This window comes from Tachypleus tridentatus, chromosome 1 (assembly GCF_004210375.1).
Source record: "Tachypleus tridentatus isolate NWPU-2018 chromosome 1, ASM421037v1, whole genome shotgun sequence".
In the NCBI taxonomy this organism is placed as follows: domain Eukaryota; kingdom Metazoa; phylum Arthropoda; class Merostomata; order Xiphosura; family Limulidae; genus Tachypleus; species Tachypleus tridentatus.
Genome location: NC_134825.1, coordinates 128,379,693 through 128,407,451, shown reverse-complemented (window position 1 = coordinate 128,407,451; position 27,759 = coordinate 128,379,693). Strand labels below are relative to the sequence as shown.

Here is a 27,759-nt window from a genome sequence, read left to right as displayed (position 1 = left end):
AATATGGATTCATATGTATAACGGAACATGATGGGAGTCAGCGTCCTCAATGCATGATTTGCAATGCCAAGTTGAGCAATTCTAGTCTTGCACCGGCAAAACTAAGCGAACACTCCCTAAAGCTGCATGGAGATGGGAAATACAAGAACACAACTCTTGCTGAATTCAAGGTAAAGAAAGCCAGGTTCGATGAAAAGGCTACTTTGCCTATTCTTGGCTTTCTACCCATCGACTAACCGATCCTCACAGCATCGTACGAAGTTGCGTACTTGATCAAAAAGCAGGGCAAACCACACACCATTGGTGAATCACTCGTCAAACCAACTGCGTTGAAGATGGCGAATATCATGCTGGGGAAAGCTGCTGAAAATAAGTTATCCCAAATTCCTCTTTCAAATGACACCATCAGCAGCAGAATAGATGACATGAGCGATGACATCTTGGCTCAAGTAGTTGCAGATCTGATTTAAAGCCCAGCAAAATTCAGCCTTCAACTCGACGAAACCACCGACGTTTCCAATCTAAGCCAGCTTGTTGTATTCGTGCGCTGTGTGAAGAACGACGAGATAAAAGAAGATTTTTTATTTTGTAAGTCTCTTACAACAACAACTAAGGCAGCCGACGTGAAGAAACTTGTGGATGACTTCTTCAGAGACAACGATCTTTCGTGGGATATGGTTTCTGCAGTTTGTTCGGACGGAGCTCCAGTCATGCTGGGACGAAACTCTGGTTTTGGTGCGCTGGTGAAAGCCGATGCACCACACATCATTGTAACGCACTATGCTTTGCACAGGCATGCGTTGGCAACAAAAACCTTGCCTTCAAAACTGGCAGAAGTATCAAAACTTGTAGTGGAATGTGTGAACTTTGTGCGAAATAGTGCCCTGAAGCACCGCATCTTCAAAGAGCTGTGTAATGAAATGGGCTCTGAATTCGAGGTACTTCTGTACCATTCTAAAGTTCGGTGATTATCCCGGGGAAAGGTGCTGAATCGTGTTTTTGCCATGCGTGTGGAATTAGCCCTGTTTTTTGCGAGAGAGCAGCAACATTGTCATGCAGATTGCTTCGAAAAATTTGAGTTCATTCTCATTTTGGCGTACATGGCCGGTATCTTCAATGCTCTCAATCATCTCAATCAACATATGCAGGGCAGTGGAGTCAACATCATCGAAGCAGAAGAAAACCTGAAGGCTTTTGAAAAAAAGCTACCGTTATGGAAACGACGAACAGAGAATGATAACTTCGCAAACTTTCCCCTGCTGGACGACTGTGTAAGTAAGATCGAAGATGTGTCTGAAATCTGAGACATTTCTGTACCCGGGGAACTGAAGCAAGCATTTGCCACGCACTAAGTTGAGCTCGCAAAGTCTCTCGACGGATACTTTCCCACCAGAGAGTCAGATCCAGCATGGGTGAGACAGCCGTTCACGTTTAGTGTTGCGACAGCAGATGTCAATGATGAATACCTCGACGAAATCATTGAACTTCAGCAGAGCCAGAACTTTTCAGAACAACAACGCTCTCAACGTTTTAATGACACCAAATCGTAGCGTACCCTCTTATTGTTAAGAAAGCCCTTGAGATACTCATACCGTTTGTTATAACGTATCTTTGCGAGCAATCCTTTTCGTGGGTGGTAGACATAAAAACGAAGAAAAGAAACAGACTTTGTTGCGAAAATGATATGAGAGTGGCACTTGCCAAGGTGAAGCCACGCATTTCTGAACTTGTCTCTGAAAGGCAACAGCAAAAGTCACATTAATTTGCAGTAAATATTCATTGAGTTATGTTTTTGTTTTTGTGTGAAATTCATGTTTTGTTGGTTTTGTTCTTTGAATACAATGATATTGTGTGCAAGTAATGCATGGTTCATTTTGTGCACTAATAAAATATCTACTTATGTTTTGAATTTGAAAAAATCATATTTCATTTTTCCAATTACGAAGGGTTTAGTGAATGCAAGTACGAAACTTTCGGGGTTCAGTAACTCCAACAAGGTTAAGAACCACTCCTTTAGATACTGTACAAATAAGACCACACAAGACCTGTATTAAACTTTAGATACTGTATAGATAAGATCATACAAGACCCGTATTAAATTTAAAGATGCTGTTCAGATTTCTTTTTAACCGTTTGAGCTTTAAATATTTATAATTTCACTGACTATTTGATATTTATGTACACGAAGTAACTTCTTTGGATAACGTACTGCCAAATACTTATAATGTTTGTAAAAATAAAAAATAGTTTGAGCGTTTTGTTTGTTGAATTTCGCGCAAAACTGCTCGAGGACTGTCTGCGCTAGTCGTATATAACACGGAAGTGATAAAAGGCAGCTAGTCAAAATCACTCACCGCCACCTCTTCAGCTACTCTTTAACAAGGAATGGTGAGATTGACCGTCATACAACTGAAAAGAGCAAGCATGTTTGGTGACGGGATTCAAAGATTGCGGGACGAATTGAAAACCAACATTACTGTAACAGCAGATGACGTAAACCAACGCCCGATGTTACATGTGGTTACTTGACACCTTTATCTTTCAAAATACAAGTTAATATAAATTCAACTTGTACCTGATATATTTCATTGAACAGTTTTCAAACTATACATATATAAAGTACACATTCAATGAATAAGAACACCACGCACTAGTTTCATCTAATCATACATAACGTTAGTTGCTCGAGCATTGAACTATACCTCTAATCAAAGGCTACGGCAAATATTGGCGAATTAAGCATATGTAGAAAATCGATACTTCTTAATATGCATACCATACTCGTGAAACACAAAGACAGGCTTCACAAATCAATAAATTTTAAGCCATATTTATGTACCGCTAGTACCTCTTTCCCCTTTCCTCTCCGCTTGTCAGATCGGAAATGGGTTGAGATGAGCACGAGCTCACGCGATCAGCACGGCAGGACACATAGTTCGAGCGGAATAACATCACACAATAAACACCAGAACTCAGGAGTCAATATTAAGAGTATTAAACCCGTAATGAAAGAAAAAATATGCGTGGATATACGAGTATATATATAGTTTAGATAAACACAAAGAAGTGACAGTTATATAAGCCCCTGCACACAATAAAAAACTATTTCAACACTTGCCTTACAAACTTAGTACATGTACATACGCATACTTACTTATAGATTTGTTTTACATAGAAAGATATAAAAATATTGGAGTGTAAGTTATTCCAAAATATTAATTACTTATTCAAGATTTATTGTGATAATTATTAGAAGTACTGTTATACAAATAGTTTTCGTTTGGCTCAGTACACTGTGACCGTTCGGCGCATCTCCAACTAAACGGAATCACGTCTTTAGCTCGTTATAGCGTTATGCAAATAACAGAGTGATTGTACCGTTTTCGCCAGCGCTTTTTATCACAAGCTCTGAGATGCAAATTTACGTGTATGAACATACATACATGCCTATATACACATCTATTTCTCTCTCTATGTGTCTATACACACAGAATACACATAGACACTAGTGCATATATATGAAATTATCAAATTTTCTGTGTTTTATCGCACATGCATAATGCAAAAATCTTCTAATGACTTAGTACAATAGTCTACCTTCTATGTAATGCATGCGATCTAAAATTTGTACATTAAGAGAAATCCACATAAATGTTTTAATGTTGTTATACACACCATTAGAATGCTGATATATTACTCTGGAATATCGTCACGAAATTATTTCGAGCTAGATATACTTCATACCCGTTCATTTAGCTTACTGAGCCTAAACTTTATTTTGCGTACAAATTACATATCGAATTCGGTACCGTTAACAATAAGAAGGCACATTTGTTGTATAACAAAACGAATAAAACGTGAACTGAATTTTAAGACTAAACGACAGTTAATATTAGTAGAAATATAGATTATTTCCTTTGTGTGTTTGTGAATTTAGCACAAAGCTACTCGAGGGCTATCTGTGCTAGCCGTCCCAAATTTAGAATGGTAAGACTAGAGGGAAGGCAGCTAGTCATCACCATCCACCGCCAACTCTTGGGCTACACTTTGACCAACGAATAGTGGGATTGACCGTCACTTTATAACGCCCCCACGGCTGAAAGGGCGAGCATATCTGGCACGACGGGGATTCGAACCCGCGACCCTCGGATTACGAGTCGAACGCCTTAACCCACTTGGCCATGCCGGGCCATTATTTCCTTTATAAGCAAGTGTATAGAATATTGAAATACAATTTCAACAATGTTAAGACTACATATATATTATACATATTCAGACTGTTGTATAATAATTTCTTTTAGTACTAATTGATGTTTAATGCTAATTTAAACACGCATACAAATACCTGTACGTAAGCCATCACTTGATAGAAGTATGTCTGTGTGTTTGTCCGCTTACAACTGGGGAACTGGTGAGCCGATTGTCACCATACCCCCTACCAAGGGAGCAATAGATAGGATCAGTGTTTATATTTGTCCCCCACCATATCACCTCTTCTCTCAGGAACATACTTCTTCCTGTACTTTGAACGGGTACGTCAGCTACTATGAAAAACTTACCTTAACATTTCGTACACCGAGTGCACAAAATTCTACATCAAAGTCTAAAATAGTTCTAACACAGTGTCCGAGTATTCAGGTTTAAAGTTTATAATAATTTGATTGGCAGAATATGCACTGTCAGGCCAACAATTTTAAGAAATCTATAAAGCAAAAAAAATATTAAAAACCACAATCAAACCTACGGTTTTAAACAATCAGCAAAATATAAAGTTAGATTTACACCAAATGCAGGGTATGCAGCTTCAAATATCTTATCTGTCCAGTAGCATAGCAGTATTTCTGAGGACTTACAGCGCTGGAAACTGAGTTTCAATACCAGTGGTGAAAAGAGTACAGATAGCCCATTCTGTAGCTTTGTACTTAATTCAAACAAACATCTTAAATATTATACATTTAAATTAAGGCCTAGAGTTTTAACTTACTACACAAAACTTTCAATCAAATATGGAGCCCTAAGAAATCTGTGGTAGACAGACAGCCCTGTGACATACAACCTGTTGCTTCTTTCATGGTGTTAGAAAAATACATCGGTTCAAGAAGCCTTTATAGTAATGAATAAAAACTCTATAATTCTTTCTTCTTCAGGGGCAAATTATTGTTAAAAAAGGATAAAGTATGTTTATGTTTTAAACAACTTGAGAATACGAAATTTTAAACGAACAAATAATCATTATATAACCTTTTTGAATCAGGCCTAGCTCCTAATTGCATGTAAACAGTTCACCAACTATACATCAAAGTCAATTTCTTTACAGTTTCATAAAGCTATGAAAACGGATCTATTCAAATAACCAACCACCTTACACAATACTGGGCACAGTGGCGAATTATGCCCAGTAACAGCAAGGACAGTAAGCCAAAAGAGGGTCTGACAAACTTGTGAATTGCCGACAAGTGGAGAGACATAATTTGTTTGAACTAAAGGGGTGCACAATTCTGGTAGAAACATTTAGAAAAAGGAAAGAGCAGACCGAGTCGATACCCTGACTGCTTCAGTTAGTGGTCCCTTCCATTAAAGTGGAAATATAACACTGCACAACAACATTTTTGCTTCTTAAACACTGTTGGGTGTTCCTTATAGATTTTTGGCTGCTGATCACGAAAATCACATTCAAATTTGCCCATCACGTACAGTTTCATCGAAATCTTCAGTTTCACCAGGACATTGCTATAATGGAAAAACTATATCAAGGCAACTGAAATCCGTCAATGCTTGCTGACTACTGTTGGACACTGCAACGTGATGCACCGGACATTGAATACAAACGAAAATCAGGAGCAAAACACTTTTAATTATATTGAACTTAATAGCGTATTAGAAACATAAACGCAATTAAATACGATATTGCCGGTAAACAGTTAACTGTCTATTTCTCAGAGTTCCTACGTGATGAAGCAAAACCAAAACTATATTTGTGCATACCCACCAGGTACCTGTCACAATCAGCAAAAACTTTTCAGGAAACAAAACTTTTCACAAAATCTGTTGTGCAATGTAATTATAGTTGCACCATATGTACTTCGCTTTCACCAATGCGTAAATTCATCTGTCAGAAATTTGACATATGTATAATTTAAAAATAAACACTAAATGCAATTGTGAATTTCCAGCTAAATCAATTATACCAATCTGCCAGCATCGTAAATACAGTTACAGGAAATTCAGTGTAGGGGGCCGAATTACCTTCTATACAGGAAAGTGGCATCATTTATTGTTATGCCACTGATAAGGCACCGATCTTCTGGAGTCGATTCATACTTCTCATGCCGGTCGTCTAAAGACAAGCCTACATTCTCACATTAGGCATCTAAAGAGAAGTCTACATTATCACACTGGATATCTAAAGACAAGCCTACATTCTCACATTAGGCATCTAAAGAGAAGTCTACATTATCACACTGGATATCTAAAGACAAGCCTACATTCTCACATTAGGCATCTAAAGAGAAGTCTACATTATCACACTGGATATCTAAAGACAAGCCTACATTCTCACATTAGGCATCTAAATAGAAGTCTACATTATCACACTGGATATCTAAAGACAAGCCTACATACTCATCTCAGACATCTAAAAACAAACTAGCACTCTCACATAGGATATCCAAAACCAAGTCTCGCGTAGACGTGGAAACAAACTCCTATGAACAAGTCAACATTTTCAGACAGCTATGGATACCATACATCTAATGACAAGTAAAGTATCCCATGCAAACTTGGAAATCAAACTTTTAAAGACAAGCCAACTTTGACACACAACCCAGCATACTAGATTCTAAACACAAACATATTCTTAGCTAAACCTGGACACCGGACTTCTATAGATAAGCCAACATCCTCATCTAGCCCTGCATACCACATTTTTCTGCCAATAGGCATACAGCTCAGAAGTCATGACATTCTGTCTTATACTAATAAAATGATAAACTGAGTTCTGAAATTAACTTATTAATAAGCACAGATCACGTATTTCATACTAAATATAACGACTTAATATTAACAAAAGTATAATTAAGTTGTTTAAAACACCTGCCTGATATATAAGGTTTACTTCAGAAAGTACGTTTATAAAGATTTATGTTAAGCTTTTCGAACTTTGATTATTTTGGTTGTTTAATTTTGCGTAAATTTACTAGAGGACTATTTGCCCTAGCCAACCCTGATTTGAAAGTGACAGAAAATAGGAAAGACAACTATTTAACATTACCCACCGCCAACTCTTGGGATACTCTTTAGCAACGAAAAGTGGAATTAACCGTCATATTATATCACCTCTACGGTTGAAAGAGCGAACATGTTCAATGAAACTATTCGAACCCGTGACCTGCAGATTGCGAATTGAGTGTCATAACTGCCATGTCTTTTTAGAATCAATAAACAGTACATTTCTACAAACAGTCTTACGTTTTCAAACAAGTTTAATACAAACAACTCTACCTTCTCAGCCAAGGTTCATTTTGCTCAAAGCTACACGAGGGATATCTGCGTTAGCCGTTCCTAATTTTAAAGTTATATTCCAAAGGGAAGATCGTTAGTCAACACCAACACCCGCCAACACGTATGCCATATCATTGTCAAACCAAAGAGTTGAATTTGACCATCATTCTTCTAATGCACCGGCGGCCTCAAAGAGCAGTTTTATTTCTGACATCAACGGGATGCAAACCAGGGATACATTCCAGCACGCTCACCACTGACAAGTGCTCGGCCTACAGAAAGTTCTAGTTCTAAAACTTTAAAAATCATTTGTAGAAACTGAACTGGAGCTTAAAGCAACGTTTCACAAACAGCACTGGTTATGTAAGCTGTGATTTATTGGTACATTTAGAAGTGGGGTCGTCACGAGTTCCATTATCCCCAACCCCAAAAGATCAGTTAATATTAAAACTAGATGTTCAGTATCGGTAGCCCATATTTAATAATTAATTAGATATTCGGAAAATCATCGTTTGAGGTATGTTGTTGTAAAGCAGAAGTATGGAAAGTCAGAGAACTTTCAACTAATGATAAAAAAGCGTTCCATGTTAAAGACATGACTGAAATCCTATCTATCCATACTTGAAAGCAACACGCGAAATCATCTGCATTTGGAGTATAGAAGCGGCACTCGCTTTGCACATAAAATGAGGAGTCGCTGCCCGCTCGTGACCCTGCAAGACTACACCTGGTTACAAGATATTTAATAGTGGCCCGACAGTCATCCTAAGTAGATTAAGCGATTTCATTCACTAAAACAGTTCAACAATTTCATAAAATCACTGTATCAGATTTATGTTTTTTGTGGTTTGTTTGTTTTTTGCTCCTACCTCTAGTGGTTCAGAAGTAAGTTTGAAAGCTCATAATCTGAAGGCAGATAGTCTTCACCACACACCGCCAACTATTGGACTACTCTTTAACCAACGAATAGTGGGATTGGCCGTCAAATTATAACGCCCACATCTGAAAGGGCGAGCATGTTTGTTGTGACGGGGATTCGAACCTGCGACCCTTAGATGATGAGTCGAGTGCCTTAAACAACTGCCCATGCTCCACCATGCTATAAAAAAAAAGTGTTTAAAAAAGTGATATTTGTCTGTGGCTTTCTTGATATGGGTTAGTTGGAATTAAGCACAAAGCTACACAATGAGCTATCTATGCTCAGCACACTACGGATAACGAAACTCGGTAGTTAGCGATGCGACTCCGCAGACATGCCGCTGTGCCATTGAGAGGGCGTTGCTATGGGACTACGGCTGTATATTTAGAACGTTGCTGATTGGAGTACGTGTTTAAAACGATATGAATTTTTAGTCAGTATGTTAACAGGATTATTTTAATTATTTTATAAGTTATTTTAGTTCTGGTCCACATAATTTGTTTAATTTTGATTAAGTGGTTTTAATAACATGGAGGATAAGATATATTAAAACTATAAGACCGCAGTAGTCCCGTAATTATGTTTGTTTTGTTATGCACAAAGCTGCACAAAGGGCTATCTGTGCTCTGCCCACCACAGGTATCGAAACCAGGTTTCTAGCAGTACAAGTCCGCAGATATACAACTTTGCCACTAGGAAGCCGTAATTTGTTATCCGTGGATTTCGTTTCAAATGTTACTTCTGCCTGTAAGCTTCAGTTATGACGTTGATGGCAACGGAGAAGGCGTATTTCTTCCTCGAACTTATGACGTTTCGTTTTCATTCACGAGTCGTCTTCATGAAACTTGAAATTATTGAACGAGACTTAACAACATGTTTCGTTTAAATACCACATGCGAAAGACACGTGAGAATTTTATTATGACCACGCAAGTAGAGTTCAAAACGAGGATCTGATAGGAGTTTTTAATATAATCCGAATGAAAAACTGGGACTTTAAACATCATTATTAAAGAACCGGTAGACAAAACATTTCCATCCTGCATATTATCAGTTCTATTTTTTTTTCATTGGTATTTAATACTAAATAGAATATTCTAGCTTCGTATTTGTTCATAGTCCGTATTGGTTTTGTGAGTATTTCTACTTCCATCATTTGCACAGTTCACATATGTTAAACAATTACTTGAAACATTTATCTTTCATGTGACTAATCCTATCGAATTACTTATTCCTAAATGTATATGAATTATCATTTCAATCTGCATAAACAACATTTCATTTTAACATATCAGAAGCAATAATAAAATAATTAAAGACAAGACGTACTTTAAATTAAAATGAAGTTTATTTCACACCAGTTACCGAACAAAAACTACTAATTATGAAATGTCTTTGCACATATCTCATTCACTGCTTTACAATACCTTTTAAACAAAAGTCCAAAATGTAATAAGTTGAGTTATATTCCATTATATCTTTAGATTTAGTTTCATTAACATCTTTGAGTAAAGCACTTAATAGATACACCCATATATATACATGTATTATTTTGCTTGATTTATCATACTTCTTTATTATTCTAATTATTTATTGCAGTCGGGTATCAGCATTATTGACACAGATTTAGGACTAACCTGTATCTCTTAAGTTGGCCGAACATTATGAGACATTATTGGGATTATGGCCGAAAGTATTGATAGAAACAAAAGTATTTAAATGATTGATCAACATACTATAATCATTTTAAGTTTTTGTTTTATGACTATGCATATACCTAGTTAGCCCTACTTATAAAATTGGTTACATTAACTATTAAATTAATTGTTAGTTCTAATCTGTAAATGGTAGCTTTTTTTAATCAGAAATTATTGATAATCAGTTTTATTTGTAAGATTCTTCATATATATTATTTACACGTAAAAAATTATCTGTCAAGAAACATAAAACCAAATTACAATTCCTTGTCTATTTTCTTACATTACAAAAACCATATTATGGCAAAAATATATTCAAAAATGATCTTTTTTACTGCATAAACATTAGCCTGAAATGAAATTAATACTTTTGAGGCTGTTTAATAAAGCCTAGCATGGCCAAGTGGTTAATGAGATCTACTCATAATCTAAAAGTCGAGGGTTCGAATCCCAGTCACACCAAACATGTTCGCCCTTTCAGCAGCGGTGGCATTATTATGCTACTGTCAATCCCACTATTCGTTGGTAAAAGAGTAGCCCAAGAGTCTTACACTGCTAAATTAGGGACGGCTGGTGCAGATAGCCCTCGTGTAGCTTTGCGCGAAATTAAAAAGAAAACGAACAAACTGTTTAATAATATGTGTATTATTTTACAAAAAAAAAGAAATAAGAAGAAAAGAAACCACACATATAAAGTTATTCTATCGCTTGAAAATATTGTCACATTACAAAGAACTATGGCAGTAATAAGTATCAAATATTATGATATGACATGTAGCGTTATATATTACACTCAAAAGTGTTTATGAAGGGAACAATAAATAATCTTTCTTATTTTGCTAAAATCTAAAAATTATAAAATTAACTAAACTTATTTTCTCTCACAACTACCGTTATTTGTTAGTTTATACTAAAGCTTTAATAAAAGAAGATAAAAATTAAAAAGTTATATTTAACATCTACGAACATTTACAGTAAGAATAATAATTCAATCAGTAATTTATAACTGAATGTTAATTTAACATTTTGTACAAAGAAATGGATGTTTGCACTCTTAAAAAACAACGTGAGAATAATGTTTATGTCATGTCGAAATACGCGTCCCATCGTTTCATGAAAAGAACAATATAAATACAAAATGAACGTCTGCGCCAAAATAAACGATAATAGAACAACGTTTACATAACGTTGTCAGAATATACGTCTTATCTTTGTACGAATATTGCAATAGAAACACACAATTTTGTTTTAAAACACATTTTTTTAAATGACCGATATGTTATAGATTGTGTACATAAAGCAGCAGTTTAAGTATGAAGGTTTTTCTTCAAACTATAAATTTAATATTTCTGATTTTGTTTGTTTTGTATTTTCACTCAAAGCTACACGAGAACTATCTGCACTAGCCTTCCCTGATTTAGCAGTGCAAAACTAAAGAGAAGGCAGCTATTTATCACCACTCACCGCCAACTCTTGGGCTACTCTTTAACCCGCGAATAGTGGAATTATAACGCCCTCATGGCTGAAAGATGGGGCATGTTTGATGTGACGTAGATTCGTACCTGCAACCCTCAGATTACGAGTCGAGCGCCCTTACTACCTGGCCATGCCGGCCAAATTAAATTCGTGTGTTTTTATTGTAGCAAACTCGTATCGAGCTATCTGCTGGGTCCACCGAGGGGTAATTCAACCCCTAATTTTAGCATTGTAAATCAGTAAATTAACCGCTGTCCCACCGGGGAACGAGGAATCTGAAGAATGGAAGTTCATTTAGATAAAATTAACTTACCTTGACCTTTGTGTACAGATCTGACCGCACAATACAGAAAAAAATTACATTTTTAATATAAAAAAATGGCAAGTTTTCCGTAAACTACCAGAATTATTGAGTTAGGCACTAATTAGGTTTCTTCTGTTCTAAAAAATAAATAAAACAATGTTTTTCTTACAAATAGTAGATAAAATAGACAAGTCCTTAAAGTCAAAATTTTATTACCATAAAAGATGCACATATTTGCATATCACCATGTGTAGAAAACCCAAGAACACGATGCCGGTGTGTAGTACAGAAGCCTGAAATTACTGTAAGCGTATTAAATCTAGTATGATTGTTAGTATAAAAAAATACTGCTAATAACTAACATCATGTTATATAAATACACAGTAGTGGCGTTTCATGTTAACGTTGACGCGTTTCGTTCAATACCAGATCAGATGCTGTTGATCGTCTGATAACCCCATTCATTCAATACTAAATCAGACGATGTTAACTTCCTTCATGCTTGTGTTTTTAAATGATAAATTCAAATTTCAAACACCGAGAGGATCAGATATTCAAAAGTTAATTATCACTCCGTGAAAAATTGCAGCTTTTTTTGGTACAAGAAAGTTACTTAGGATATGTGCACAAAAGAAAGTGTTTGTTGCGGTAGAAAAACCGAAATTTATCGTTAGATATGCCTATTTTTAGGGATGAAGTAGGAAAACAATGACTTGAACTTCCATAAAGCCAATTAACCATTATGTAAAAATAAATAAATAAAACATCATTTCCTTATATTTATAAAAAGATAACAGTAATACACGTACCTACAGGCCTTTGGAGACTTAGATCATACGGACTCTAAATATACTTCGTTAATAATAATCTAAATATTTCCTAGTTTCAAATAAGAATAATTTTACCCTACTACAACAATGATGCGAAAATCTGAAACCATACAACTTCGCTCTGGGACTTTAAATTTCGGACATTTCGCATATAAGTAACTGAGTGCACAAAACTTTCATAAGCGAAACCTCGTAAATACAAAATATATTACCCTAACTTCTATTCGGGTGCAGTGTCTTCAAGCATGTATTTTTATTCACTTTTTTTTTTCTTTAAAGAAAACACATATACATGTAAACAATTAAAACTTATATTATAATGAGTCGGCAAAATCCAGATGGCGATTCTCATTAAACAGCTTAAAATGTAGACAGCGTTAAGTTAGTTAAGGTATATTCTGCCCCATATTGTGAACAGGGAGTTCTCCAGTGGTTCAGCGGTGAGTCTGTAGGCTTATGACGCTAAAAATTGGATTTCGATACCTCTGATGGACAGAGCACGTATATCCTCTTGTTTAGCTTTGCGCTTAATAATCAACTGAACGATGAGTTTCAGTAAATTCATGTAGATGTCACGTTAACTATACAGTTTCAACAAAGAACAGTTGTAATAGTTTTGTTCAACAATGAATAGACTTTTAATGTTTACAACGAGCAGGCGGTGCAACGTGACAGTGCTTGTGGTCAGTCTTATACGAAGGCACGCTAACTCAACCTTTTATTTACGCGTGAAGCTAGAGACATAAAAACAGTGTAACAACGGTTTAAGATCATACATTAATTTTATATATCCAAACGCATAAAATGACTTAAAATTGTATTACTCGAGACATTCACCCTCTAATAAAATGTAATTTTCCCTGTACCGGGCGTATCTAACGAATGACCATAAAAATACTAAAGGGGAGACACCGACATAAATTATTAGAATTATGAGAATGGCCACTGAAGACTATATACTGTGAAACATTTGACCTTTCCACATCTCAAATTAGTTTTTGTGAATTACATTAATATACTGAATGAGTTAGTTATTAAAAACTTCAAGTAACTATTCAGATTAGCTTACACTTGGTTACCATATTACTTTTGAGTAAGATTGTTATGTTTGCACGTTCAAGTGTTTTTTGGTTATTTATGACTAAGTAATTACTGTTGAATTCTGTATCGTTCACATTGGATTTAGAATTGTTTTCCTGCTTCAGACTAAACTAAAATATTATGGATGTATTTCTCTATCTTTCCTCTAATAACAACAAATTATAACATGTGGTTGGGTTTGTTTTGAATTTCGTGCAAAGCTACAAGAGGGCTATCTGCACTAGCCGTCTCTAATTTAGCAGTGTAAGACTAGAGGGAAGGCAGCTTGTCATCACCACCCACCGCCAACTCTTGAGATACTCTTTTACCAACGAATTGTGGGATTGATCGTCACATTATAACGCCCCCACGGCTGAAAGGGCGAGCATATGACAGGGATTCGAATCCGCGACCCTCGGATTACGAGTCGAGTGTATAATATGTGTATGTGTGTGTGTGTATATATATCTTGGATCGTCAGATTCGGTTTGGTTGTTGCTAAACACAAAGCTACAGAATGGGCTATCTAAACATATTAAAAAGAACACGATTATTGCAATCTAACAAAAAGATAAATAAAAAAAACAAGTTACTTTAATACTATGTGCTACTATTTGACAATAAACCCTTGTTTGAAATCAACATTAAAAAAAAAAAAAAACATTTCTTCTCTCCTCACAGTCTCTTATAACACGAGCATAGGACTCTCCGAAGTGGAATCCGAAACCACTTATGTTCTGTATTTTGGATGTGAGTGAGGCGCGTGTTAAGATATCAAACAATCTCGTCATTTTAAGAAACAAGTATCTAACTAACTATATTTAACAAAAGAATCTATAACATAATGTGAAGAAATATTAACACAAATACGTTGATAAATAATTCATGGACAATTTGCAAGTACGCCCCGAAATTTCAAGAGGGCGGAGAGCCAAAAGGGGCTCAAATAGTAACTTAAATCATAGGGTAATAAATGTGGGGACCTATTTACTGTTTATTAGGAGGAGCATATTTTGTAGTTATGCTACTGCTCTTAGACTGAGTCTATTAAAATACGTATTCGCAACAAAAAAGTTTGTTCGAACCTCATAACGACAAAAAGTTTCGATTTTTTTGCTTTGTTATTCTTGGAGTTCTTCCCCTTTCTCTAAACTTTCAAACATTTCTTGCTCGTATCAATGTGTGTCAAATAAATAGAAATATCTAAAATTATTTTACTTCTAAGATTTTACTGCAACAAAGAATTATCCCTCACTCCTATTAATACTTTCTGAGGTTTCTACATCTGTCTATATCTTAACTGGGTCGATTTCCAAAATTTTCAAATGTTCCAATGGTGTAGCTTGATTTACAGCTTGATAAACATTTACTTGTTTAGATTAATATATACATCTAATAAGTTAAGTAGCAAACTTTAGTATAATACTAGATTTAATTAACTGAAGTCGTATTTATTTGTACACCTATTTCATTAAATATTAATAAAAACTTAATTATTGTCCGCTTCAGGGGTTAAATTGGGACAGGTTGATCTAGAACAGCATTCCGCATCTTGAGGATTGAAATCATGGACGTTCCTAGTCTTCTGATTGGAATGTGCAAAAAGAGTTCCATATATCCAAAAACGGCTCGTTTGGGTTGAGAAATAATTTACGTAGAATAGTTATATGCAAAACCGGCTCGTTTGGGTTGAGAAAATATTTTATGTAGAAGAGCTACGTAAAATATTTTCTCAACCCAAACGAGCCATTTTTGCATATATATTTCTCTACAAGCGGGGTTTCTCGACATCACTAAAAAGAGTTCCACTCCTCTTAATACCACAATTTATAACCATTGTTGCGCTTTGTGTACAAAATAATAATAGAAGGACATTTAGAGGTAACGCTTGTTAATTATGATACTGGGATTTAAAAGCAGTTTTTCCCATTATCATTTATCCTCCATAGTAGTTTTTACTCTTTGATGACGAACGCTTTTACCAATACACTACATCCACTCTAATAGACCTTCAACTTAGTTCAAATAATAACCGACAGCTAGGAGATCTGATCCCGGCTTCATCGCTTGTTTGATGCCGTCAAGTTCCACAACGCTTAACGCAAGCAAATCGAGCACGTTGTTTCCGAATGTAGGCGGGTTTTAGTACCGCTCATGGAAAAAAAAGTTTCTCTTATTTTGTTAATCTTAAAATATAACATTTTGCAAACAATAAAACAATATAAGTGTTTATCAGCATATTTCAAATAAACGTTTACAATTTATAATTATATTTTGATGGACTATAGCAGTTTTCACACACTTTTAAAAAAATAATCGTGATTTTATAACTACGTCTAGCTTTTTGTTTTAATCTGTTATAAAACAAATAACCTTGGGGAAAGACAAACTCACCTGAAATCCTAAAAGGTCAATTTTTTTCCAAAACTGTATCAGAGGCTGTATATTCGCAGCCATCTTTACCCACGACGAATGACAACTAATTGTCTACGTGACAGCGAATCTTCTAATATAATCTCCAACCAGTATTTTCAACCAGCTGCACTAAAATGCCTGACGTCACTCTATTCTGAGGCGATTGCGCCCTGTTTTTGTTTGATTACTACGAGCGCCTTTCCTAATATTCATACTAAGCGCTCTGTATCTGGTTGGCCGCCAATAACGTTCGTAGGCTTTGAACGCGCCGCGCGGGGAACCAATATGGCTGCCACAATGTGGAGCAGCAGTTCGTGTGTCATGAGTGATATTGCTGAAAAGCTGAAAAAGAACGTAGAGTATAATACCATAGGACTAGACTCGAAAAGTTATATTGCCGTAGATGATACTTTGTTATTTATATTAGATGTATCCGAACAGTGTATTATCAGCATAAATACCCGATTTACTGCTAAAGCCAACGATGATACCGATCATTGCAAAGCCCAGGTTAGGCTTAGCACATAAACTTGCTAGATGATTGAAAACAGTTTTTGTTAGTTACTTTTTAAGTGTTTAATTTATATAAGTTAATAATAATGCCATAGAAAATAATAAGTACTATTTAGTATCCCGCGCTTTATTTTTAGGTGATTATTAATTTAAAATATATATATTAGATACTTTCATAAAATAAAGCACGGGATACCAAATAGTGCTTTATTATTTTCTATGTAAAATGAACTTTCAACTTTAGTTTTCTAGAGCTGAAGTGAAGCATTAAACGTAAGAAAAAGCCCATTTGAATTTGGATAGTTTACAGTTTTAACGTAAACAAACATTTATAAACAACAAGCATGGGGCTTAGTGGTATGTAGAGGTTTTCTTATCTTTTAAACTGAAATTTTACAAAATTGGCACCAGCCCTTATTATTTAAATATTTACAAAGCCTTCCTGTAAAATCCATTATTTATTGCTTCCATATAGTTTATAAGGCAACCAGTTCCAAAGGTTAACCATCTTTTAAGAATGATGTAACTGTCAGCTGAAGATGATTCCTGCCTTGCCAAAGTGCACACTTGTGTTTGTTTATTCTACCATTCTCACCATTAAGTGTGGCCAGGTGGTTAAACACTTAACTTGTTTTCTGAGGGTTGCGAGTTTGAATACCCGTCACACCAAACATGCTCATTCTTTCAGCCGTGGGGGCATTATAATAATTATAATGTAATGGTCAATCCTACTATTCGTTGGTAAAAGAGTAGCCCAAGAGTTGGTGGTGGGTCGTAATGCTAGCTGCCTTCCCTTTAGTCTTACACTGCTAAATTAGTGACAGATAGCTTTCTTGTAGCTCTGCATGAAATTCAAAACAAAGAGATAAATGCAGTTAAATATGAAAAAAGTATAATGATGCATTCACACTCAATCTCCTTACAAGTCTTAAACACATCTGTAAAATTCCCTCTATCATTTCTTTTGTCAATAGAAACCAGATTTTATCCTGTTCTTTTATTACAACTTTTCCATCTTGGGTATGTTTCTTGTAGTGCTATTTTGAATTCTTTCCAAAAATTCAGTATACTTCTTAAGATTAGGAACCAAAGATCAAACACAATACTCCAAATGAGACATAATCATTGAGCTACATAATAAAATTATTATCTATTCAGATATGCCATTTGCCCTATTATAGTAATAGCACATTGCTTGGACATCTTAACTAAATCCCATTTCTTCTATAACACTGTAAAGGTTATTCCTATTAAAGTTATATTGATAATTTAGGTTCTGATAACTTGTATGTCTTACTTTGCATTTACTACAATTAGAAGCCATCTACCATTTATTTAGCCAAAGCTAGCCAAATGACTAAAATCCTTTTGCAATATTAATTCGCTAGGTACACTGACAAGTGGTATTAATTCTACTGCTTGGGCATATAATATAACATAGTCTGAACAGCTTTAAAAAAATCAAGTAACTATTTATTTTGTAAAGACATCAAGCTTTAATGATTGGACTGTCAGAAACATTTTAACTCCTTCAGTCACCAGTATCTGACATGAAATATACAAGGAAGTATCTCAATAGACTTTCTGTGATGCCTCAACTGTAAAACTGTTGGTTTTTGTTTTGTTTTGGCCTTACATGTCTTCTCTTTTAAGTCTCATACTCTGATCATAACTCAGATGTATTGTAAACTGGGTGCCTGTGGCATTCTCTGCACAATTGCACCTTTTTGTTCTATCCAGCATGACACTATGGTTCTTATATTTAAAAAAAGGGATAAAACTAAGTAGACTAATGAAGAGAATCACTTGTCAAAAACTGACATAGTAGGCTTGAAATACATTTTGAAATTTTAGGAGGGCAGATAAGCTTGAATTAAGAGTTTTTTCACTATATATAATATTTTGTCCTCCTATTGTTATTAATTGTGTATAAAAAGTTTGTTTTTGAATTTCGTGTAAAGCTATATGAAAGCTATCTACACTAGCCATCCCTAATTTAGCAGATTAAGACAAGAGGCAAGTCAGCAAGTCATCACCATCCATTGCCAACTCTTGGGCTAGTATTTTACCGATGAATAGTGGGATTGACCATCAAATTATAATGCCCCCACAGCTGAAAGGGAGAGCATGTTTGGTGCGATGAAGATTCGAACTTGTGACCCTCAGATTATGAATTGAATGTCTTAACGAACCTGGCCATGCCTGGCCTTATAAAAAGTAATCAGTTTCATAATGTTACTTTCACTGGTTAGGTTTATGTTAGGAGACTCATTCTTTAATGTTCTCAGTCTGTACTATAGTGTCTTTGGTGTTGAATAAGCATCTTTAAGGATGGCATGGAAGCTAGTAAACGTTGCATGTGAATAACACAAGATGGCAGCACTTATTCATTAAAGTCATTTCTAAGGCTGGGTGAAATACTGCCTACATTATTTGATTGTTAAATATTTAAAATCATCACATTAATTTTGAGCTTTGCATCAAAATATAGACAGTTTAATAACTTTTCATACATTTCACTGAGTATAGTAAAAATGAACTAATTTTTCAGTTACTAGTATAATCAGAAACAGGAATTAAACCTGCTTTGTTTATTAGCAAGTTAAAATTAATCAAAACATAGTAATTTAATGTAAATCAGATGTATGTACAAGTTTTTCTACATGAAGTCCACTTCATATTTGACATTATCGTAAATACACCATTACAAAAAAACATAACTTTCTTAAATACATTTAGTTTTAAAATTAACATAGCTTGTACATGTTTGAATACAAAATATATTTGATGACTGCAATTCAAGTTTGCTCCCAAGTGGACTATAGCAAAGAAATTTGTTTAGAGTTTTCACTTAAGTTTTATTCTACTTGGTAAAGAAACAAGATTGGAAACATACATGGCATTATTAAGATAAAAAAGGCCCTTACAGATATAAAATTCATTTTGTGGTCAGCATTATAAAAAAAATTGATGTGCACTCTATTTGCTATAGGCAACTAATCCATTATATATTCTAACAAAACTTAGATATACAAAAATTTCATTTTAAGAATTTTCTAGCAGTGTTTACCACATTAGAAAAAATTCTACTTGGAATGTGTTCATGTAATGGTATTTATGTGAGAAAGTATGTGATTTATTTATTAGTGCTTAAAGTGTTAGATTATTAGACCTATACATGCTACAAGTTTAGTAGATTTATAAAATTTAATAATTTGTGAAAAGACACTCTCAAGAAGGTTATTTAGTGTTTAAAAAAATTAATTTCTCACTTTTGAATTCTCCAGATAAAAACCTGTTAGTGAAAACTATTTGATTCAAACCATATCAAGCTCAGAATCAATGTTTATTTCCATACTATGGATTTTTTAAGCATTTCCTGAAAAATTTACATAGTTTTAGCTTAAGACTATTGATTTTAAAAAGCTGTTAAAATTTGCTAATATCAAAACTTAATTTCATTACTTCAACTTAGTTTTCTGGCAGTTTTATGAAATTAATATAATTATTAATGTTTATTTATTGGTCTTATCAAAGAAAATCTTTTCCTATTTTTATAGTCTTAATTGTCAAGAAAAACTTATTTAAATGAGCAGTTTCTAATTTACAATATTAAAAAAGAAAAGTTTAAACAGGTTTTAAAGATGAGCACAGTTAGTATCAACCTGTGTATATGTTTCCTGGCAACTGATAATGTGTTAAACTGATGTATTTTCTTCCTGACAACTGATAATGTGTTAAACTGATGTATTTGCTTCTTGGCAACTGATAACTTGATATTATTGTTACAGACACTTGTGTTAACTAATCCTCCTTGGTTTGATGTGGATGTTTTGACACTTAATGTCACAGGACAGCTTTTGGCTTTATGGGGTAGACGAGGAGTGGCAATTGCTGAACTTCCTCGACGATGGGGTAAAGGTGGAGTCTTTGAAGGTGGTAAGCCTAAAGTGACTTGCAGGTTAGTGTAGTACAAAATGAAGATAAGAAACATTTAGTTTTAATCCAAAATAAATGCCATTTTCTACTTAAAAAAAAAAAATAGTACAAAGGATATAATTTCAGGCTGTTTTTATCTAAAAACTATTTTCATTATATGTGATTAAAGGATATTTCTTTTGAGTTTTATCATTTGATGTTTTGATTTTATTCCAGGAATCACCTTTGCCATTCCTACTATAGCTACAGTTACTCTATTTTTAATTGTACATTTTGAATTTATAGAAGTCATTGTTTATAATTTATCATGTTTTTCAAATGTATATGTTCATGTTCTCTGTATCAAAATAATGTATTCTGCTTTTAATAATTCTGATTTGTTTTGGTGAATGTTATCAATACCTTCTCTCTAGATAACTAGACCATACAAGGCATCACATGTCCATCAGATATGTGGTAAGATAATGTGATTAGCTTTCTTCACAGATGGTACAAAGTGATTTCTTGAGAATTAAATTTCTATGTGATGGAGATTTAGTAAGTTTTCTATCTTATGTAAGGTTTTTTATCCAAGTAATTCACTGAAGGATTTCTGCACAGACTTTTAGTTGGTAATAATGAATGTCACAAGTTCAGTAAAGTGTACAATGTGATAATTTTATATATATAGTTGCAAAAATAATGACAAGTTGTGACCATTGTTTTATGTCAAATTTTTTCTTCCCTTTTGTGCATATAGATGTTGGCATATTGCAGAACATTTCTTTGTGTGTAATAAAAGAACTGAGGTTGCTCATGTTGCCTGGCATCCAGGAAGTGAGAGTGGTACACACCTTGCTGTACTGAGTACAGATAACTATTTAAGGTACTGTTGTGATTTGGTTTAAGTTTACAAATCTTAACATCTTTGTGAATTGTTTTTGTTTTCAGATTTGAATGAATAATAATTGCAAAATTTTTTTTTTTTTTTTTTTTAAAGGTGTGAAATGAGAGTCATGGGTTTTGGAGTGCATTCCTTATAAGTATTTAATAACACTAAATAAAGGATAAAGATATTTAGCATTTTTTGTGTGGCAGGCAAGCATATTTTAGTTGAACTTAAATTAATCTAATATTTTTGGCCTGTCTTGTTTTCTCTAACTTTTCACCCATCATGAGAGGCAACTGATTGTCCAGTAAATAGGAGGATAGGTCCTTTGCTCTAATATAGTAATTCAAAATTTTTTGTGTTTTTGTTAATGTACAAAATTTTAAAGAATGTGGAATATTTTAAGATTATCTGATTTGTATAGTCTATTTTCTAGTGATTTTGTATTTCTTTGGAAGTAGATATAATTGTAGAAACCATTTCTTTGAAGTTAAATTTTTAAACGTTTTAAAAAATATGCAATGTTTTAAAAGATATTGGATTATAGATATAAGCACAAATAATCTTAAATTTTGTAATTGTTTTAATTAAAAGTATCACTTCAGCTTGCCCACAGAATAATTTCATTTTTAGAATATATGAAGCCACTGATCCACAAACTCCAATCCAAGCATACAATTTAGGCCCATACAAATCCAGCTATTATCTCATGCCATCCTCTCAAGCTTCTTTTTTCAACATCCCTTGGGGAAACTGCAATTAGCTTTGACTTTGGACCAGCCTTGACAAACATTGAATCATCAGAGAACCTTTCACAAGAAAAAAAAATATGGCCTGCCTTTGTACTCAAAGGAAATGGAGATATCTACATGGTCAGCACAACTTTAAAAAATCCAAGGTAATTTATGTAGTGTTATCTTTTTTTTTATTTGTAACATCCTCCCCCTTTATTATTTTTCTCATAAACCTTTTAGCCACTCTTCAGACTACTGAACTCGTATTGTCATTTGGACAACCACATTTCTTCTATTTCTCTAAGACTGTAAAATCCTATATTTCTCGCAATTTGATGTGTGGTTACTAAGTGCAGTAGTGCTTAGCATGTACAGATAGTCCAAGAAAAGAATGGCTGCCACATTTAATCCGTTACTCTGTGATGCTTACTAGTAATGCTAAATTTGAGTAATAGCTTTATTTGAGTACCTACTTATCATTATTGTGTGTTTCACACCTTGTATAACAGTAATATTATTCTGTTCTACCACAAATTTTTTGTGGGGAAACAGTAAAAAAGGAAAATTACTACTTAGCAATAAGTTCAGTGTATAGGCATATATTATTTCCATGTTTCATAAGTAACCGATTAATTTCTGGTTGCTAGTTGGCAGCACAAATTGATGACCATTTGTGACATTTCATTGCATAAACATAATATCTGCCAAAACAATTTCAGTTGGACTGGCATGGCCAGATGGTTAAGGTGCTCAACTTCTAATCTGAGGGTTGCAGGTTTGAATTCCCATCATACCAAACATGCTCACTCTTCCAGCTGTAGGGGTGTTAAAATGTGATGGTCAATCCCACTATTCATTGGTAAAAGAGTAGCCTAAGAGTTGGCAGTGGGTGGTGGTGACTAGTAGCATTCCCTCTAGTCTTATTCTACTAAAGTAGGGACAGCTAGTGCAGATAACCCTCAAATAGCTTTGCACAAAATTCAGAAACAAATAAACAATTTCAGTTAAAACTAAAGAAAGCATAATCTAAATTAATATTCAAGGTATCAATAGATCAAGTATTTATTCAGTTGACAGATCTGTGGAAATGTATTGATGTCTGAGCTTAGATATACCAGTTGATTATTTATCAAAACAATACATAATATAACAGTCTACTTTTCTTCAAGATTTTAGTAGGGCCAAATGAAATAACACCTGTGTATGTATGCAGGGTATCTGTATGATATTCTTCTTGTTAATTGATATGACCCCAGCATGTGGTGGAGTCAGTTGTATGCACATTCAATGAGTTTGGGTGAAGTTGAAAAAATGTATTTTCTTTAAACATTCTTTTAATATTTGTCCAATACTCCAGGGTACTTGAACTATTAAGGAGGAACCATTCCAGCTTCATTGACCCATAATGTAATCCAACATCAGAGAAACTGATATGATACTAACAATATATATTATACTGAATTATAAAAAGAAAAGAAAAAAACACATATCAACCTACTTCAATTAAATTATTTAAAAAGGAGGGGAAACAAAAATAAACAAATTTTGCTGTGCCAGAAAGTATAGAAAACATAGGGATCAATACACAAAAATCACTACATAGGTACTCATTAAGTAGTGAGTCATTCTTGCAGGCTTATGGTTTTTAGCCACTGTAATATTATATAGAACTATTCAGTTTAAACATTTTTGTCAAATCTAAGTTTATGGAACTGATACGAATTAAACATTTAGTTGTAGGTGAAAATTATTGTTGGAAAGATTGGGCTAGTTATGTAGTGTTTGTTTTGTTTTATTCATCCCTGCCTTGTTTTTGCACTTATTGGTATAGCCATCCCTACATGATACTTAATGTTTGCAAAATGCTTTCTGGTCTGTATGTGTAAATCGATAAATAGCTCAATAATTATCAATTACAGTTATTGTTAATAGATAATTTAGATCAGCAATATTAAACAATTAAGAATTTATAATCATTTAATATATTTATTTCCATTCCTGGTTAGTCACCTATAGTCATAATGGATAAAACTGGTGGTAATAGCACCCAACACTTTCTTAGATGCTGTTTCCACATGCTTTATTTGTTTATGACTATAAAATCACTAATCAGGAATGGGAATAAATGCACACACTTACACATAAAAAAAACTCTGTGAATTTTGTGATTAAGTTTGCTATAATTAATTTCCAAAGAATTGTGGAGAAGTTGCTTTTTATCTGGATTTGTTTAGTGTTCAAATTAATGTGATGAATGATGTGTTAAGGTATAGCATAGATAAAAATGTTAGTAGATTTTAAGGGGAATTTACATATTGTTATGAATTTCAACTTAAGGACAGTGTTATGGCACTTTTCTTATAGCAAAGCCACATCAGGCTATCTGCTGAGCCCTCTGAGGGGAATCGAACCCCTGATTTTAGCATTGTAAATCCGTAGACTTACCACTGTACTAGCGGAGGGGGGGCAGTGTTATGGAACTTGAGTAGTAGCTTATTTTTATTCTTAATGTGGTTACATATTTTAACCATGAGATTTAACAAATACTGCTACTTGGATATAAAAAGGAAAATAAGTACCAATATTTTTAATTATTAACAGATGAACGAGTGGCTTTAATTTGAAAAAAAAAATCATACATGTTTGTAATATATTTATGTGTTTGAATATAACAATAAGTATATCTTGATTTTTTTGTAATTCTTTCTTTCTGTTATCAGAGTAAGGAATAAAGTACAAGGACCATTAACTATGCACCCTCCAGCAGAGGATAACTATGGAGTTGATGCATGTTCTGTATTGTGTCTACCTTCTGTACCTCCTGTTTTGGTCATTGCCACTAGTTCCAACATTATCTATCACAGTGTGATTTTACCTTCTGACAGTACAGCAAAGGATGATGAACAGGTGCGATACATGACATTGACAATACACATTTTTATTTTGTGTAATTCATGCAGGGGTAAATATTCTTCAAAACTAAAATTACATACCTTCAATCAAGGACCATAAAATTCTTCCCTAATTTTCCACAATATTTGACAATTCAACAGTGGTAGCAACAAAATACAAAAATCAATATAAAGTTTCTTTTTTCCTTCTCCTTCATGACTCAAAATTTTTCCAGAATTTTCCAAATATCAAAAATTATTCCTATACCTATTCAACACTTATTTAGAAAACACATAGATTAAATATAAAATGTAATATCACTAGTTACTTTGTTTGTATGATTATTATACCAGTCTTAAAGTTTAATCTGCTTTTGCTGGGAAGTATCAGTATTGGTACCTTAAAAGCTAAATAAATCATCATGGTATTTTGTTTGTTAAATTTATTGTTGGAACTCTGAACTCACAATCTGTAAATCACACAATTAAAACCTGTCACAAAACATGCTTGTGCCTTTTGGCTATCACAATATGATTACTAATTCCACTATCCACTGGTAAAGAGAACCTGACAGTTAGCAGCTGGTAGTATTGACTAGTTGCCTTCCTTCTGCTCTGTTTTTTTCAAAATCAAGGACAGCTTGGGTAGCAGATAGCCCTTAAGTAGCTTTCTGCAACATTCCAAAAACAAACATTCATGTGATGTGAATGCCTTTCACCAGGTGGCAAACCATGACAATAATTATGTTGATTCTAAAATATTAGTATTAGGCATATTATATTTTTGAAACTGTTAATCTCTCTTTAACGTATCAGCTGTTAGGCTATTTGCTCCTACAATGGTTAACTTCAGTCATTTTCTAATTTTTCTCAGATTGAACTTATCTTTCCCTTGGCTTTACTTTTTACTCTCCTCCCACTCTGTGTTTCCACTAGTCTGGTCATTTCTATTTATACTTTTCACTGAGGTGTTCTAGAAAACTCCACAGTCTTGGTATCAGTGACTTAAAAATACAACTTCCAATAATCATCTGTTTTTAACTCTTTTATAAAAAAATAAATAAATAAACAATCATGAAGTATTGTCTCAAACTTAATAATTGATGCTCCCTACAGTAAACAATCTTTTGTATCTGAAGATTTTCACACACTAAACTTAGGGAATTTTAAGAATTTGTAGGTTGTATAATAACAGTATTCTAACCTTTTTATATTTATCATATCCATTACCAACAATGCATTTCATTTAAACTAGAATTTTCTAAAGATAAAGAGGTTTCATTGTTTTAAATTAAGAAACTAATTTGTTAAATTTTAAAATGCTCATTTTGTGCCAGCTTTAATATCAAATTTGTGTCCTGTTTTCAATAAGAAAAGGTTAATCTCAAAATTAATAAAAGCTATACATTCTTTATTATCAAAAACATGGTTTACTTCAGTATAAACTAGCTGTAAATTATATCCTGAACTGTGAACCATCTCATGATATTAATAAATTCCTACATGTCAATCAGTTGAAGTGCAATGTTATTTAGTACTTTTTGTTTGTACCATGATTAAGTACAAAAAGTAACTGTGAAAGAATATTACAGTCTTAATGTAATTTTCATATTTCCAAAATGCAAAACTTACTTGGTTATGTACATACCATTGGTCAATATATTGCTCTTTAACATGCTGCCAAGAACACCAGTATGAAGAACTATACTAAACTGTAAGACTGTTAATGATAGTTTGCATTAATATTACTTCTTAGGACATAGAGTAAAGGTTGATAATGTAACAATGTAGTGTTAATGAGAAAAGCACAAAATATAAAAAGACTCCTGTATCAAGTGAAATGTTTACTAAAATTTGCTGAAACAAAAGTATTCATATATACAGTTATATTTCCAACCACTAAGCTTCTGAATATATCTATAAATTGGAAAGGTTATAATTCATAGGAATTAAGAACATTTAAAATATATATGAATATTTTTTGAGGTTTCTATTATTACATTGGTTATTTTGTGGAGTTTTGTAATTATTGATACAATTTATATGATGGACTATATGTTTAGTGATTTCCTCCTGTTTATTAGTCAGAGCTGTCATGGGCTTCCACAGATCAGAATAACTTGTACATAAATCCAGAGTTAGGCTTATATGTGTATGAAAGTGTTGAGCTTCCACTAACACTGGCAGATGCTGACAGCCAAGAGGACTCTTCCTGTCCAATTCGCCTTCAGAAAGGTAAATGTTAAAAGTTGTTGAACTGTTTAGACACTTAACTTTGTGAGTAATGTTAAAATGCATATGGTTTTGTAGGATGTTTTTAACCCTTTGAATGCAATTTTGGGTGTCAGTTATCCACAACAAAACATAATTTAGAATTTGACATTTTATAGTAGTTTTGCAATATAAAAATCCACTAGTTGCACTATCATTCTGTAGTTTATGCACATACTGTACTAAGGCATGAAATTCAAGGATATGTGAGTATTCCAATTGTTGCACCATGAGAAAAAGCCTTTGTAACACAGAGGGGTAAATCTGCTTGTTGCGCAAACAACTGTAACTTTGGATAAATCTGATTATAGCGTTCTAAAGGT

The 27,759-nt window shown here is 33.7% G+C and overlaps 2 protein-coding genes across 4 annotated transcripts in view; one reads left to right on the top strand and one right to left on the bottom strand.

Moving 5' to 3' along the window:
* The window catches only part of LOC143223352 (homeobox protein cut-like 1), a 403,865-nt gene extending 387,491 nt beyond the window's left edge, over window positions 1-16,374 (bottom strand). For 2 of the 3 annotated variants that reach the window (XM_076451241.1, XM_076451264.1), the window contains exon 1: window positions 16,200-16,374. In XM_076451241.1, the coding sequence (XP_076307356.1) occupies window positions 16,200-16,262 (63 nt within the window). In that variant the 5' untranslated portion in view covers window positions 16,263-16,374. The remainder of the gene's footprint in view (window positions 1-16,199) is intronic. The other variant, XM_076451238.1, reaches the window with a different exon arrangement.
* A 37-nt stretch (window positions 16,375-16,411) lies between these two features.
* Window positions 16,412-27,759, top strand: part of mbo (Nuclear pore complex protein Nup88) — a 30,223-nt gene continuing 18,875 nt past the window's right edge. The window contains 7 exon segments of the mRNA XM_076469077.1: window positions 16,412-16,730; window positions 20,525-20,694; window positions 21,412-21,537; window positions 22,174-22,261; window positions 22,263-22,438; window positions 24,995-25,181; window positions 27,250-27,400. Of these exon segments, the coding sequence (XP_076325192.1) occupies window positions 16,506-16,730; window positions 20,525-20,694; window positions 21,412-21,537; window positions 22,174-22,261; window positions 22,263-22,438; window positions 24,995-25,181; window positions 27,250-27,400 (1,123 nt within the window). The 5' untranslated portion in view covers window positions 16,412-16,505.